Source organism: Pantherophis guttatus, chromosome 7, assembly GCF_059756535.1.
Source record: "Pantherophis guttatus breed Tessera chromosome 7, ASM5975653v1, whole genome shotgun sequence".
NCBI lineage: Eukaryota > Metazoa > Chordata > Lepidosauria > Squamata > Colubridae > Pantherophis > Pantherophis guttatus.
Window position 1 is genome coordinate 89,907,970 of NC_142069.1, and position 16,851 is coordinate 89,924,820.

General features: G+C 41.4%; 1 protein-coding gene across 4 annotated transcripts in view; it reads right to left on the minus strand.

Annotated features, from left to right (window-relative positions):
- CACNA2D1 (calcium voltage-gated channel auxiliary subunit alpha2delta 1) overlaps positions 1–16,851 on the minus strand; it is a 335,884-nt gene that overhangs the window by 54,531 nt on the left and 264,502 nt on the right. For 2 of the 4 annotated variants that reach the window (XM_087873413.1, XM_087873412.1), the window contains exons 13-19: positions 16,481–16,559; positions 15,037–15,086; positions 12,971–13,060; positions 8,506–8,574; positions 6,362–6,436; positions 4,427–4,501; positions 753–803 (exon numbers count right to left, since the gene is read on the minus strand). In XM_087873413.1, the coding sequence (XP_087729539.1) occupies positions 753–803; positions 4,427–4,501; positions 6,362–6,436; positions 8,506–8,574; positions 12,971–13,060; positions 15,037–15,086; positions 16,481–16,559 (489 nt within the window). The remainder of the gene's footprint in view (positions 1–752; positions 804–4,426; positions 4,502–6,361; positions 6,437–8,505; positions 8,575–12,970; positions 13,061–15,036; positions 15,087–16,480; positions 16,560–16,851) is intronic. The other 2 variants (XM_087873415.1, XM_087873414.1) reach the window with 1 other exon arrangement.

The window sequence follows — 16,851 nt, forward strand, 5'->3', positions numbered from 1 at the left end:
GTGACCAAAATCCAGATGTTTGGTAACTGGTTCATATTTATGACCGTCCCAAAGTGATGTGATCACCTTCTGAACAAGCGAAGTCAATGGGGAAGCCAGATTCACTTTGCCACCGGGTTACTCACTTATCAACGGAAGTGATTCCCTTAGCAACCGAGGCAAGAAATGTCGTAAAATGGGACAAAATTCTCTTAACAAATGTCTCACTGAACAACAGAAGTTTCAAGCTCGTTTGTGATTGTAAGTCGAGGACCATCTGTACAAGACAAGATCGTCAGAGAAAACCAAACTATAAGGAAGTCACCCATACAGATTTCAAGAGCTAACCATGCTTACAAGAGCAATCCTGTTGAAATTAATGGGGTTTAAGTTAGTCAATACTTAATTAAGCCTCACAGATTTCACTCGACTGCAGAGATTGTCAAAAAAAAGTCACAAGGGTGCATTTGAAATTCTTGAAATAACTTAGAATTCTACCAATGGTCAGTTTCAAACATAAACCTTGCATTCTTCAACGTCACAATAATTAAACTGCTATATTTTGAGGCTTCTCTGAAAAGAATAAAGCATGAATTCAACTGAATAGACGGATGCTCTCACTTCAAGGAACGTCTCCTAAAAGCATCAACACTTAATTTTGCGAGCTTCATGCGTTAAGAGAAAAATTGCTGGTTTACACAACCATTTTAAGAGTTCTCCCAGGCATCTAAATAGCTTTGTCCACACTATTAGTCACCTCCATTCATAGTTACCTGGGTATAGGGTCTCCTTTGTTTAATTTTGGGGATGCCCACACCAATGTGCTAAAGCAACAGAACAGCATCGATTCATACAATGTTTCCACATAGCAACCGTTTTTTATTAATTCTAATAATCCTCGTTCTTCTAATCTAAGAAAACTCTGAGCCATTTGGCAATCCGATCCAGAATGGGACAACTCGATGCAGCCAACTCATGGCCAATTTGCCGCGGCCAGCTCGCCACGGAACAACTCGCTGAGGGAACAATTCAGCCATTCAATTTAACTATTTAAAATAATTCTAAAAATGTTTTAAATTTTGTCATTCACGTTTCATTTTCTCCCTGCTTTGGCATCCTTTCTTGAATGATTCTGTTCTACTATTTCTTCGATATTAGTGTAACTCTTGTCCCACGGCAAGTTGGTGAGTTGTCCTAGACCTCTCAGACCAAACTTCGACAAGACATCTTTCATTCCAACTGAAGGTTGGAAAGTACTCAATAGAGAGAATATTTTGCTATCTGGGCAATGAGGACAGATAGATGAGTGGTGGGATTCAGCCGGTTCGGGTTGGTTTGGGTGAACCGGTTGTTAAATTGCTGACTGACCCCCACCCCTTCCAAGAGTCCCTATGCACCCCGTTTTTGCTCCCAGGAGGCTGCAGGAAGGCCTACTAGGCCCAAAATAGGGCATGGGGGTGAAGTGTACCCCCCTCATGGCCCGTTTATGCTCCCAGAAGGCTGCAGGGAGGCCTACTAGGCCCAAAATGGGGCACGGGGGTGTGTGGTGCCCTCCCCCGTAACCCATTTTTGCTCCCGGGGTGGGTGGGTGGAGGAGGCCGACTGCTGCCTGTCACACCCCTGGCCACCCCCACCATGGCCACGGGGCAGGGATTTTTGCTACCGGTTCTCCGAACCACCCACCACCATCACTACCGGATCGGGAATCTGATCCGAACCGGGAGCATTTCACCCCTGCCTGCAACCCTAACAGGATGAAAATTTATAAGTGTGATTGTGCGCTTCCTCTCTTTGTGCACTTCGATCCAGCAACTCAGGACCAAAAACCCAATTTTCCTAAAATCCTGTTAGCTGGCTCTTCAACAGGAAGAGGGGAGCTGGGATCAGGTTATTTCCCTAACCAGTACTGAATAGCCAGTATTAAATTACCGACTAGCAAGAATCTCTAGCCGGTTACCAAATAATACTTTCCTTCAGTTTCATAGTAATTTGTAAATATTAGTTCTGCTTGGGCATCTATGCCTTGTTTTATTCCCTGAGGGCATTTTCACTCGGTGCTTTGCCACAAGGGACGGTGCCTTCGAAATCAACACAACCACAGGGGTGTTACATTTCCCACACCCCATTCTGTTTGTGAAGCCATGCGCCGTTTCCAGCCCTATTTATCAAGTCTCCCTGGCCCTCCGCAAGAGCTTATTTTAAAATAATTCCCTGTTTTAAAAGACCTGAGCTAATTGTGGACGGGAGTCTCCCGCCCTCAATGATGAGATCAAATTTAAGGCATCCAATTAAAAAGTAAATAAATAAACCTCTAAGCAAAAGGACGTCTATTTTTACAACACGGCCTACTCTACCAGCTCGAGTAATTGTAGCCGTATTTCAATACTACATAACTATATTTTAATAGCCTGACCCACAAACCAGATCATTCAGTTTAATAAAGGGTTTTTGTTTTTTTTTAACAGAAATTTTAGGGTTAGGGTTTTATTTTAATAATAGTTTCAAGAGAAAAAGGACCACAAGACTACCACAATGACTTGGATGTAAGTACTATTAAACCGAGTGAGATTTTTTTAAAAAACAAAAGATAAATAGAAGTTGATGTAAATTGTTTGTAAGCCAAACAAACCAATTGCAGAACTGTGTTTTGCTGTGAATTTTTAAGGCAGTGGAAAAAAAAAAATTAGGTCATTTTTCAAAAGCCTTGTCAAGAGTTTCAGGAACAGTGATAATTTGTTGTTTGGGGAATAAAAACTACAGACAAGGCTATAAATTAAAAGCTCATTCTATGGTACATGTTGTTGAGTTTAAGAACTACTCAGACAAGTTTTTTAAAAAACATAAAGAGTGAATGTAAAGGAGGCACAGTAGAGTTTACTAAAGATGTAAGCTGGTCCGCATAATAACTCTAGGTACGTTAAATATAGAGAGGACAGGCAAACGGACATACACATTGCAAGACTCAGTTTCAGCATGTACACAAAAAAGATTTTTTAAAAATAAAATAAAAATAAGGTATTGGGCCATAAAAACCAAAGAAAATGGAGAACAAACTGAAGAAATACAAAACAGTCTCTCTTTAGATCTTGAAATCAAAGCAATGTACATAAAGTAGTGGCCAAAATTGTGGAAACCTTTTGGGAAAACTGTATTTTTGAGGTTTGATGAATAATAACACCACTTTTTTTTTTGGAGTTTCAAGAGAATCCTATTCCACTGCTGGAATGGCCTGGGAATAGCCCAGACCTTCACCCAATTGAAAATCTATGGAGCCGACTAGTGGTGGAATTCAAATTATTTTACTACCGGTTCTGTGGGCGTGGTGTGGCTTGGTGGGCATGGCGTGGTGGGCATGGCAGGGGAAGGATACTGCAGAATCTCCATTCCCATCCCACTCCTGGGAGAAGGATACTGCAAAATCTCCATTCCCACCCCACTCCTGGGGGAAGGATATTGCAAAATCTCCATTCCCACCCCACTCAAGGGGCCAGCCAGAAGTGGTATTTTCCAGTTCTTCGAACTACTCAAAATTTCCGCTACTGGTTCTCCAGAACCTGTCAGAACCTGCTGAATTTCACCCTTGGAGCCGACTAAAAGAACATGTTAATCAGAAGTGACCCAGCAATAAAACCCAGTTAATAGAAGCCATCATTCAATCTTGGTTTCACATAATAACAGCTGCAGAACTCAAAGACTTGGTTCACTCCATGGGAAGATGTTGTAAGGCCGTCATTCATGCTAAAGGTTACCCAACTAAGTATTAACTGACATGGTGATAATTTTTTGTATATCTCGTTTTTTCTAGGGTGATAATTTTTGTATATCTCGTTTTTTCTAGGGTGATAATTTTTGTATATCTCGTTTTTTCTAGGGTGATAATTTTTGTATATCTCGTTTTTTCTAGGGTGATGATTTTTGTATATCTCGTTTTTTCTAGGGTGATGATTTTTGTATATCTCGTTTTTTTTAGGGTGATCATTCTTGTATATCTCGTTTTTTCTACGTGTTTCACTTTCCTTCTTTATACTGTAACTGCTATTCCAATAGCAAATCCTTCATAAAAGTTATTGCATGACATTCTTGATTAAATTATCTTTCCATTGATATATAATTTTATGGCACTACTCTCAAAAAAAAGGGGTGTTATTAGCTAGTTTTAGAAAATACACCTTTTCCCAAAAGGTTTCCACAATTTTGGCCGCTACCAGTATTGTGATTTCAGTTACTTCGAGCACGGAAAGTCTTAGGTAGGATTTTTACCCTTCTGCATTGGTCCATTTTAGCGAACGGAAAGATGGACATTTCACTTCAGAGTATAAAATCCAAGCCGCGTGCACCGAAGGTGACCAGGGAAAACTGAAAATCTTGAGGGATTACCGATCTTTTCAAACGTCTTTTGCAAAACAACTAAAATTGAAATAAACGGCAACCAGAAGATATCCCATACCTTTGGTTGAAGATTTGGATGAAGCAGCACATAACCATTGGGATCAATGGCAAAATAATAACCGTTGGGACACAGCTGTTAAAAGAAAAGAAATGTAACTATGATGCATTGGTCCCTGTCGTTGCATTTCAGAAAAGCTGGATGCTCTAACCATGCAGATGGTTCTCCACTTACAACAGTTTGCGTAGCGGCCATTCCAAGTTACAACAGCTCTGGGAAAAGGGACTTATGACCGTTTTTCACACGTATGACCCTTGCAGAATCCCCCAGGCTTCACGTGTTCAAAATTCAGACCCTTGGCAACTGACTGATATTTATGACGGTTGCAGCATCCCGGGGTCTTCTAACAAGCTGGCGACCCCCAGGGGGAGGGCCTTCTCTGTGGCAGCCCCCGCCCTCTGGAACGATTTGCCCCCGGAGATAAGAAGGATATCGGATCTCCGGGTCTTTCGCCGTGCCCTGAAAACTCTTCTTTTCCAGCAAGCAGGGCTGGCGTGAACCCCGCCCCCTTTTTTAGTTTTTAATGGTTATTAATTGTTTAGTTTTAATCTGTAAATGGGTTTTAATTCGCATTGTTTTAATTCGGGCCAAAGTATATAATTCTTTTAATTAATTTTAAATTTTGTATTGTTATGTATTTTAGTTTTGGCTGTGCACCGCCCTGAGTCCACTAGGAGAAGGGCGGTATATAAATTGAATAAATAATAATAATAACAAGCGAAGTCAATGGGGGAAAGCCAGATTCACTTAACAACCGTGTTGCTAATTTAAATAACTGCAGTGATTCACTTAACAAGCTATGGCAAAGGATGGTCGTAAAACGGGGGCAAAAATTCACTGAACAGCTGCCTCGCTTAGTCACAGAAATTTGGGGCCCCGTCGTGATCGTATGTCGAGGACTGCCCGTACTGACTATGGAATTGTAACATCTCTTAAACGCTAACATTAAATGCATATAACTTTTTTTTTTGCAAATTACAAGACCTATGCTCCTCAGCCGCGCTGGACCTATCCAGAGATGACCCAACTGGGAATTTAAAAAAAATAAATAAATGTGGCAGCAAAACATTTCAGGACGTTCTAATATCGTTCGCTATAGCCCCAGAAAAAGACAATGAAATAATCCCTGGAAATGAAGCTAATTCCGTTTTTGTTCCAACGTGATTCCTACAAGAAAAAAAAAAACCCATTATATGAACCCCCGTTCATACGAACATGACATGTTATGTAAAGGGAAGGGGCCATTCGGTGCAAAAGTTGAGATTGCGTATGGGTTGAAATAATGCTCTAGTCCCATGATGGCGAATCTATGGCATGTGTGCCACAGGTGGCACCCAGAGACATATCTGTGGGCATGCAAGCGTTGGGCCTTCTGGGCCTATCAGAAGTCAGGAAATGGGCTGTTTCCGGCCTCCGGGGTGGGAAGGCAGTTTTCGCCCTACCCAGGCTCCAAGAAAGCCTCTGGAGCCTGGGGAGGGTGAACGGGCCTACCGGGCCCGCGGTGCTATCATATGCCAAAAGCAGGGGGAGAGGTCGGGCGCATTGAATTATGGGTGTGCGTGCTTGACGCTCCCCCTGCTTTTGGCATGCGATGGCAAAAAGGTTAGCCATCACTGCTCTCGTCTAAACCATCGGCTATAAAGGAAGCAGAAGGGATCATCAGGTTAAGAGCTCCTTTTGTGTCCTCGGTTTTTCAAAGCCGTGGCACAGAGCCATCATCTCCAAGTCATCTACAAGAGAGTAGAACATTAGTAGGTCTTGCATTTAGGAGAAGTCATGTCCGCAAAAATAGGGGAAAGAGGAAATCATTTTTTTTCCCTCCCTTGACTTCCAGGCAATGGAACTAGATAGACTGGAAGAGAAACTTGAACAGGATCCAAGCTACTGCAGAAGGTTTTTTTGTTTTGTTTTTAAAGGATGATAGAGGAAACTCACAGTAAAACGAGGGGTGACCTTTTTAATTTCTTCTAGGGACACGTCAACTCCCATTACGCCAAGGATCAACTGGTTCTGTCCAACAAATCAAACAAACAGATTTATTTTCAGATGATTAAAACGTTAACTTGAAGGAGTAAAGCCAAATTTCTTTTCTGTGGAGGTCACAGATAATTAAGATGAAATTAGCGTGTCCCAGATGTTAATGAGACAGGCGACGGTTCCTCCTGTGGTGTGTACATTTTGCACGCCGAGTAATCGACAGTATTTGAAGTCTTGCGAAAGCCTTACATTTTACTTTGATAGTGTGCGTACAATGTATATGTGTCTCTCGACTTAGAAAGAAAGAAAGAAAGACAGATAGACAGAAAGAGAAAAGGAAGAGAAGGAGGAAGGAAGGAAGGAAGGAAAAAGAAAGAAAGAAAGAAAGAAAGAAAGAAAGAAAAAAGGAAGAAAGAAAGGAAGAAAGAAAGAGGGAGGGAGGGATGAGGAAGGAAGGGAAGAAAGGAGAAAGAGAAGGAAGGAAGGGAGAGAAAAGGAAGAAAGAAAGAAAAAGAAAAGAAAGAAAGAAAAAGAAAAGAAAGAAAGAAAGAAAGAGGGAGGGAGGGATGAGGAAGGAAGGGAAGAAAGGAGAGAGAAGAAAGAAAGGAAGAAAGAGAGAGAAAGAAAGAAAGAAAAAGAAAAGAAAGAAAGGGAGAGAAAGAAGAAAGAAAGAAAGAGGGATGAGGAGGGAAGAAAGGAGAGAGAGAAGGAAGGTAGGGAGAGAAAAGAAAGAAAGAAAGAGGGAGGGAGGGAGGGATGAGGAAGGAAGAGAAGAAAGGAGCAAGAGAAGGAAGGAAGGAAGGGAGAGAAAAGGAAGAAAGAAAGAAAGAAAGAAAAAGAAAAGGAAGGAAGGAAGGAAGGAAGGAAGGAAGAAAGAAAGAAAGAAAGAAAGAAAGAAAGAAAGAAAGAAAGAAAGAAAGAAAGAAAGAAAGAAAGAAAGAAAGAAAGAAAGAAAGAAACCCTCTCTGTATCCAGGCATCTCTTTGGTCTCACTGTATGTCATTCATAATGAGAACATCTTATTTACCAATTTACCAATAATACCAGCCCAGTTGGTTGTGGCCTTCTCCCAATCTCCAGAAAGGAGTAACCTATACTTAATCCAAGATACTCAGAATATCACAACAATCTGAAGGGAGTTGCCAACACATTCTCTCTCTCTCACACAAAGATAAACAAACAAATCCTGATGATTCACAGCAAACTGGACTGCAGGTACGAATCTACTTGGCTGATTTCCAAATCATACGTTGTAAAGTTGTTTCACAGTCCATTTGGGTTGAAAAATATAGAAGCTGCGGTCTCGAAGTTAAATCCCATGTATTTTATGTGGATTTATTTCTGCATGGAGATGCTGTAGGTCAGGGGTGTCAAACTCATGGCGGTGTCATGTGACGTATCGGGACTTTTTTTCCCCCTTCACTAAATGGGGTGAGGGTGTGGCCAACATGTGAGGCATCCGCGGGCCGGGAGTTTGACATCCTTGCTGTAGGAGATGACCAGGCTGAGCCCGAGGGAGGGGTCAAACACATCATCAGTCATGAATCCCTGCGTGCCCGCAAGAGATCTAACTCCATCCCAACTAGAGTGCCTTTCTTATCTCCCGCTCTTTTCCCTTGACTGTTAGTTGGCCAGATTCTTGTAGAGAACTCAAGCTTGCAATAAATCTTTATACTCATTTTTTTTTTAATTTGATTTATATGCCGCCGTTCTCCGGAGACTCAGGGCGGCTTACAATGCGTTAAGCAATAGCCTTCATCCTTTTGTATATTTATAAAAAGTCAGCTTATTGCCCCCACAAACCGGGTCCTCATTTCACCTACCTTAGAAAGGATGGAAGGCTGAGTCAACCTTGAGCCTGGCGAGATTTGAACCAGCAGTAATTGCAGGCAGCTGTGTTAATAACAGGGTGCTTAGACCACTGTACCATCAAGGCTCTTCAGGCATTTGAACTGCCTGAATTTCCCTGGCGCTTGACAGACGCGTAGTATTGCAAGCTCATTACAGAGAGGATGAACCTGTTTCCATGTCATGTTGTCAGGCTACTTAATTGTTGGCATACGGAAGCTTTATGTCACCCCAGGATTGTGTGAGGTGCTTACCTGAACGTTATTTTGATCTTTGGTAAAGTTGAAGACCGGCAAGGTTCCCGAAATGACCAAGCCAAGTTCCTAGAAATCAATGAGAGAGAGAGAGAGAGAGAGAGAGAGAGAGAGAGAGAGAGAGAGAGAGAGAGAGAGAGAGAGAGAGAGAGAGAGAGAGAGAGAGAGAGAGAGAGAGAGAGAGAGAGAGAGAGAGAGAGAGAGAGAGAGAGAACTGTTTTAGAGTGCAAACAAAACGTAATCATGAACATGGAAGTCACAATTCGAAACACTCAGTTCCCAAAATGTCATTTGTGAATATAAAAAAAATGTGAAATAATGTGGAACATTTTTTTATGAAGGAAACAAACTGCAGTCTCCACGATCTGTAGGAGAATGAATGGGGCATCATGATGAAGGCCTGTCCCTCTGTATACTACATCTGCCATCTTGGTGGGTTAAACCCCACCCCATCCCACTCTGTGGTCTCCAGAAAAATGAGTCTGCTTGTCTGTCTGTCTGTCTGTCTGTCTGTCTGTCTGTCTGTCTATCTATCTGTTATCAGCTATCTATCTATTTCTATCAGCTATCTATCTATCTACCTACCTACCTACCCATCCATCCATCTATTTATCCATCCATCCATCTATCTATCTATCTATCTATCTATCTATCTATCTATCTATCTATCTATCTATCATTTCTCTCTCTCTCTCATCTATATCATTTCATCCATCCATCATCCCTCTCTCTCTATCATTCTATCTATCTCTCTATCTCTCTCTCGCTCTATCTATCTATCTATCTATCTATCTATCTATCTATCTATCATCTATCTATCTATCTATCTATCTATCTATCTATCATCTATCTATCTATCTATCTATCTATCTATCTATCTATCTATCTATCATTTCTCTCTCTCTCTCATCTATATCATTTCATCCATCCATCATCCCTCTCTCTCTATCATTCTATCTATCTCTCTACCTCTCTCTCGCTCTATCTATCTATCTATCTATCTATCTATCTATCATTTCTCTCTCTCTCTCATCTATATCATTTCATCCATCCATCATCCCTCTCTCTCTATCATTCTATCTATCTCTCTACCTCTCTCTCGCTCTATCTATCTATCTATCTATCTATCTATCTATCTATCTATCTAATACTTCTTCATGTGCCATATTTGTCATTGGACATTGGCGATCATGTTGGCGATCCTATTTTTATCAACAACCACAACAAAAAAGTGCTGCTGAGTTTTGTTCAAACCAGTCCTTTAAATTTTGAGGTTCTTCTTCTACCTGGATCTCATTTGCCTTCAACCTTTCTCTTGAGGATTAAGTGAAGTATGGTGTATTTTTCTGGGTGTGGCATCCTATGTCCGAAATATTCTAACTTTCGCTTTTTCATGGTTTTGATGATTTCCCTTGGCTTTCCCAGGTGGCTTATCACCTCCTCATCTATCTAATCAGAAATCATTATTTTAATGACCCGGGGGATTAAAAAAAGTGTGCCATTAAGTTTGAGAAAAATACAGCAGTCCTAAAGTCAATTCTCAGCACTAGATCATCCGAAGAACAATTTATTTATCAGTCTATATTGATTATATAGTCAATAATCAATTTACTTATATAATTTAATCTGCTTTTTAGTAAAGGTAAAGGTTCCCCTCACACATGTGGCTTAGTTGTTCCTGACTCTAGGGGGCGGTGCTCATCTCCGTTTCAAAGCCAAAGAGCCAGCGCTGCCCGAAGACGTCTCCGTGGTCATGTGGCCGGCATGACTCAACACCAAAGGTGCACGGAACGCTGTTCCCTTCCCACCAAAGGTGGCCCCTATTTTTCGACTTGCATTTTTTTAACCTGCTTTCAAACTGCTAGGTTGGCAGAAGCTGGGACAAGTCACGGGAGCTCACCCCGTTACGCAGCACTAGGGATTCGAACCGCTGAACTGCCGACCTTTCGATCAACAAGCTCAGCGTCCGAGCCACCACGTCCCCCACGCTTTTGAGTGCCGAGGATCAAATAAATATTCCTTTTCTTTGGAACTCATGGTGTGTGTGTGTGGATGGGTGGGGGGGAATGATTACGAGGACAGAATGATTTTGGTGCAGTTTTCCTTCCCTCCTTGCTGACATTTAAGAACAGGATGTGTCGAAAAGATATCAACTTTCTCCAGGACATTTCCAGTAAAGCCTCCATTCACTAATCAAGAAAGGATGGTCATTGAACTTCTGAGCATCGGAACTATAATGATGCAAAAGACTGACCTATTCGATAGGGTTGGCTCAGAATGGACAGAGCACACCGAAAACAAATTAGAGAGATATTATATTGTAAAGCCAACAGGAAAAGATGGAAATTCAGCTGGCCAGGCCGACAATCATATATTACAATAACCACTATCGGGGGTTTAAATGCGTCCGTCAGTGTTATCACCTTTCAGCGAGTGCCAAAAAGGTTTTGATAGCTGCGGCTGCAATTCTTGCAACCTGTGTTGTAAATCGGTGTCATTTCCTGCACAGTTATGCATTTGACACGTTTCACATTAGAGATAACTAAACAAGCAGGAAAATGTTAGGTGGTTCTGCCTTCAGCAAAGCTAAACAAAGGATGCTTGGCTTGCAAATCAGGTCAGGCATTGGATTGGGGAGGGGGGCGGGTTGCAGGAAATTAATACTGATTTAATATGTAGAGCCAAAGCTTTCAGCTAAATTGCCCAATCTGTGCACCAGAGTCATTTAAACGAAAGCAATGGGAACTAATCAAGGAGAAGCCACCTTAGAACGAAGGAGAAATTTCCCAACAGTGAGAACAATCGATCCATGGAACTCCTTGCCACCAGAGGTGGCGGGTGCTTCACAGGAGTGGGTTCTAAATTTTTTTACTACCAGTTCTGTGGGCGTGGCTTATTTTGTGGGTGTGGCTTGATGGTCATGTGACAATTCTTTAGGATTTAGCAGAGGTACTGGTCTACCAGGCTTTTAACTGCTTGCAGAGTTGTACCAGTCTACCCATTTATTTTTACAGGCACTGATCTACTCATGTATTTTTGCAGGCACTGGTCTGCCCATTTATTTTTGCAGGCACTGATCTCATCTCTCTCTATCTATCTCTTTCTCTATCTATCTCTATCTATCTCTATCTCTCTATCATATATATATATAAATATATAAATATATATATATATATATATATATATATATATATATATATATATATATATATGTCACTATTTATCTCTCTCATCTCTCTCTCTCTCTCAATCTATAACTCTATTTACCTATCTCTATTTATTTCTCTCTCTCTATCTCTTTCTCTATCTATCTCTATCTCTCTATCATATATATATATATATATATATATATATATATATATATATATATATATATATATATATATATATTTTCCTTTTTCGTAGGCTTTTATCTGCATATTCTTTCTAGCCAGGTTTTACCTACGTAAACTTAGTTGTTCTACAGCCCTAGGTTCTGTGAAATCTCATTCACAAGTTTCTGGGCCTTTTTTCTGCTGACAAACTGCAACTGCAACTCTCCCAAAGAGCAACACAGAGTTGCAGTTTGTCAGCAGAAAAAAGGCCCAGAAACTAGGTTTTCGCGGGTGTTTGTATGTAGGTCTTTGGTTATTCGGGTCTTCTCCCATGTAAAATTGGAAGTGTCTTGGCGACGTTTCGACGAAGTCTCATTCGTCATCTTCAGGCTGGTGTTCTCAGCTTCGTGCTTCCAGGAGCAATGTGAGATCGCAGCTGTCTCTTCCTTTTAACTGCTAGTGGGGGTGTGAGCTGATTGGGTGGGAACTTGGCTGTGTTCTGATTGGGTGGAGGTGTGTTCTGATTGGTTAGGGGCTTCACTGTGCTCTGATTGGATGATTAACAGTTAAAAGGAAGAGACAGCTGCGATCTCACATTGCTCCTGGAAGCACGAAGCCGAGAACACCAGCCTGAAGATGACGAATGAGACTTCGTCGAAACGTCACCAAGACACTTCCAATTTTACATGGGAGAAGACCCGAATAACCAAAGACCTACATATATATATATATGCATCGCTATTTATCTCTCTCTCATCTCTCTCTCTCTATGAATCTCTATCTATCTATCTATCTATCTATCTATCTATCTATCTATCTATCTATCTATCTTTATCTCTCTCTAGTCTCTCTCTCTCTTTTTCTATCTACAATATCTCTCCTTCTGTCTATATATCTCTCTATCATCTCTCTCTCTCTCTCTCTCTCTCTCTCTCTCTCTCTCTCTCTCTCTCTCTCTCCCTCTCCCTCTCCCTCTCCCTCTCTCCGTCCCTCCCTCCCTCCCACCCACCCCCTCTCTCTCTCTCGGCTAAAGAAATTCCTTTCAACCGTGACAAAGGGAGTAAAGATTTTTTTCTGCCGCAACCTTTTAGTGCAATGAATCATTTCATTTCTAACCATTTTCTGTCCAAAATACGCATAATTGCACATACCAGAGCATCCAAATAAACGTTGGTCCATTGGACTTGTTTGGCTTTTTGCTCAGCCATTACCATGGGTCTGCCCAAAACATCCAAATATTCCTGTTTGGGGGGAAAAAAAAGAAGCAAAGATTGGGTGAGAGACAGATCATTGTCATATCTGTCGGTCTTCGTATTTTGTGGCTTTTTTCCCTCCGTTTCTTTCTCTTCTATTTTGCCGTCTCTGGGTACTGTTGCTCCCGCCATCCAGACTCTTTTTCTCTTTCGGATCGACAATCCTTAATTTTTCTTCCTCTACATTTTTGCACAATGTTTTCCTCCCTTTTGGGATCTCTTTTGGGATCCCGTTTAATTGGCACCTAGCAACACCGACTTATATTCTTGGACAGTGATGGCGAACTTTTTCGGCACCGAGTACCGAAAAGAGAGTGCGTGCGCTCTCGTCTGGACCGCAACCTGGAAGAGGAGTTGCCCAGGGCGTATGCGCGCCCGAAAATGAACTTCTGGTTCCAGCACATGTGTGTGTGCCGGCCAGCTAGTCTTTTAGGTTTCTGACACGCATGTGCACGCAATGATCAGCTAGTCGGCGTGCATGATCATGCAGGAAAACGGAAGAACAGCTCTTCCAGATTCCGGCACTACCATAGGCACGAAGGCCAGCTAATCATCGCGAGCACATGCATGACAGAAACCTGGAAGAGGAACAGGCGACGCTGCATGTGCCAGGTGACATGGCTCCACATGCCACTTCGGACACGCATGCCATAGATTCGCCATCGCGGTTATAGGATGAGTAGAGAGAATGGGAGATTAGATTGGTCATACAAAGATCCGAGCCGTGTGCCATGATTTCTGCGTTCCAAAGGTCTCCCAATTAAGTGTGCAATAATTTGCAATCAATTACAAGGTCTTTACCTAAACAAAAGCACAGAAAAATGCACCTTTGGTGATGTACACATTACGTTTATCCTCATAATCTGATTTAGCAAGGGTATGTTGCTAACAAGGATGCAAAAAAAGCACTTGAGGTCCAACATAGATTTTGCGTTGCGTGATTTTTTTAAAAAAAAAGTCTAATGAGACAACCCAAGATCGATGATGCCACAACAGTCTATTAATAACATTGTTATTGACAATATATTACAAACAGCCTTGGTTGAGCAGAAATATTTGTGGAAAAAATTTAAACAAATACATATGACTGGATGTCATGGAGGAATGGGCACCATGTTAACAAAAGGCTGCCCAACAGCTATCCTTTACATGTAAAATTATAACAAAAAATATTTTTTTTTGCTTTATTTTGATGGAACTTATCAGTTATATACAACAAATACATCATGTTTGCTTAATATCTGGTTCCATGTTCTCAGATAATCTAAGGAAATATGCATTTTGTTGCTTTAGATAGCACTTAGTTATTTTTTTAGTAAATTTAATTGTCAATATTTCAGAAGAAAGCCACTTTAGTCCAGTGGTGAGGGCAACAGGCTAGAAACCAGGAGACTGTGAGTTCTAGTCCCGCCTTAGGCATGAAAGCCGGCTGGGTGACTTTGGGCCAATCACCAGGAGACTGTGAGTTCTAGTCCCTCCTTAGACATGAAAGCCAGCTGAGTGACTTTGAGCCAATCACCAGGCGACTGTGAGTTCTAGTCCCACCTTAGACATGAAAGCCAGCTGGGTGACCTTGGGCCAATCACCAGGCGACTGTGAGTTCTAGTCCCTCCTTAGACATGAAAGTCAGCTGGGTGACTTTGGGCCAATCACCAGGCGACTGTGAGTTCTAGTCCCTCCTTAGACATGAAAGCCAGCTGGGTGACTTTGGGCCAATCACCAGGAGACTGTGAGTTCTAGACCCACTCCCTCTCTCTCAGCTCAAATTGTCAGGATTGGGTGACAAGATTGATTGGTCAGTTCCTATCAAAACCAATGGATCAATATTTTTCCCTCAAACAATTCTTTATATGAGGTTTTTTTTTTTTTTTTTTACTAGCTATTGTATATGGATGAATTTTAATTTCTTCTACTTTAGAACTGGCATTCCTGATCAATAAATTACTGCAAAAATGCAAACATACCTGTGTGTTTATTCTTATGGCGCCAATGGAAGGAATTTCATAATAGTAACCTGAAATAGAAAATTTAAATGCAGGAATTTGAGTTTTAATGAAATGTCGATTTCCAGGCGAAACACTAGAAATATTAGGACTACGAACATGGAGTCAACAGCAGAAGAAACGGTGAAATTCAAATTCGGAAGCCATATACATTTAAAAATCACTCATGTAAATTTCCTGGTGATTTTTTTCCTACACTTTTTTGTCTCCCAATAAATTGGCAATCATTTACAATAAATTGTAAGTGAGCTTCTTCACATAAATAAAACCTGTAAAAATGTACCTTTAATGATGCAAGCATTAAGTTTGCCTTTATATTCCGATTTAGCAAGGGAGAGGATACAGAACTAACAAGACTACATGAAGTCCATAAATAGTAAATAAAGGACACAAACCTGATTTTATACATAAGAGAAAATACGGGTTTTCCATATTTCGCTACCTGCTTTATTAGTATTCTATTGTTCTTAGGATTAAAATGTTATTTTAGCTTGGTGCTCTCTGATCTTGCTTGTTTCCTTGTAGACGTTTCATGACCCATTGAGGTAACATCAGCAGTTCTAGAAGGAAGAGGGGTTTGTGTAGAAGGGGGGGAGGAGGAGGAGGAGGAGGAAGGAGGAGGAGGAGGGGAGGAGGAGGAGGAGGAGGAGGGGAGGAGGAGGAGGAGAAGAAGAAGAGAAGGAGGAGGAGGAGAGGAGGAAGAAGAGAAGAAGAAGAGGAGGAGGAGGAGGAAGGAGGAGGAGGAGGAGGAGGAGGAGAAGAAGAGGAGGAGGGGAGGAGGAGGAAGAGGAGGAGGAGAAGAAGAAGAGGAGGAGGAAGGAGGAGGAGGAGGAGGGGAGGAGGAGGAGGAGAAGAAGAGGAGGAAGAGGAGGAGGAGGAGAAGAAGACGAGGAGGAGGAGGAGAAGAAGAGGAGGAGGAGAAGAGGAGGAGGAGGAGAAGAAGAGGAGGAGGAGGAGGAGAAGAAGAGGAGGAGGAGGAGGAGGAGGAGGAGGAGGAGGAGGAGGAGGAGGAGAAGAAGAAGAAGAAGAAGAAGAAGAAGAAGAAGAAGAAGAAGAAGAAGAAGAAGAAGAAGAAGAAGAAGAAGAAGAAGAAGAAGTAGTAGTAGTAGTAGTAGTAGTAGTAGTAGTAGTGGAGGAGAAGGAGGAGGTTGACTGTTGGGTCCTTGATGCTCTCTGAGCTTGGTTGTTTTTTTGCAGATGTTTCATTACCCAACTAGGTAACATCATCAGTCCTATCAGGGAGTGTGGTTTGCTCTCTTTTTACCCTGAACTGCAAATATTCTCCTTTATAGGCTTAAAAGAATCAGAGGGCACTAAGCAACAACGTTATCATAATAAATAAGTATAAACTGTGGCTTGTTATAAAGCCTTTATTCATTTATTCATCCATATAAACCCACAATACCTTTATTTTCACAGGCCATCCACTGTATGGGTCCTTTGTCATAATTATGTTGACCAACAGAAAATGTAAACACACGGACCTAAAACAGAAATATATATATGTGTGTGTGTGTGTTTGATAAGTATCGGCTAAAAATGCTGCTGTGAGTATAATATGGCTGGATTTTTATTATTAGCAATGCAAATAAGCTTTTGAACATATTCATGAGCATTAATAGGAAACGATATAAGGGTGGGGGGGGGAACTTTGCCAGGAAAAATAATGATGGGTTGATACTACAACATCATTAAATAATGGCTGCCATCTAGTGGAAGAGCTGTTGGAGAACGACAAAAACTTTCTAGTTTTTTTTTTTTTTTAAATAGAATAGA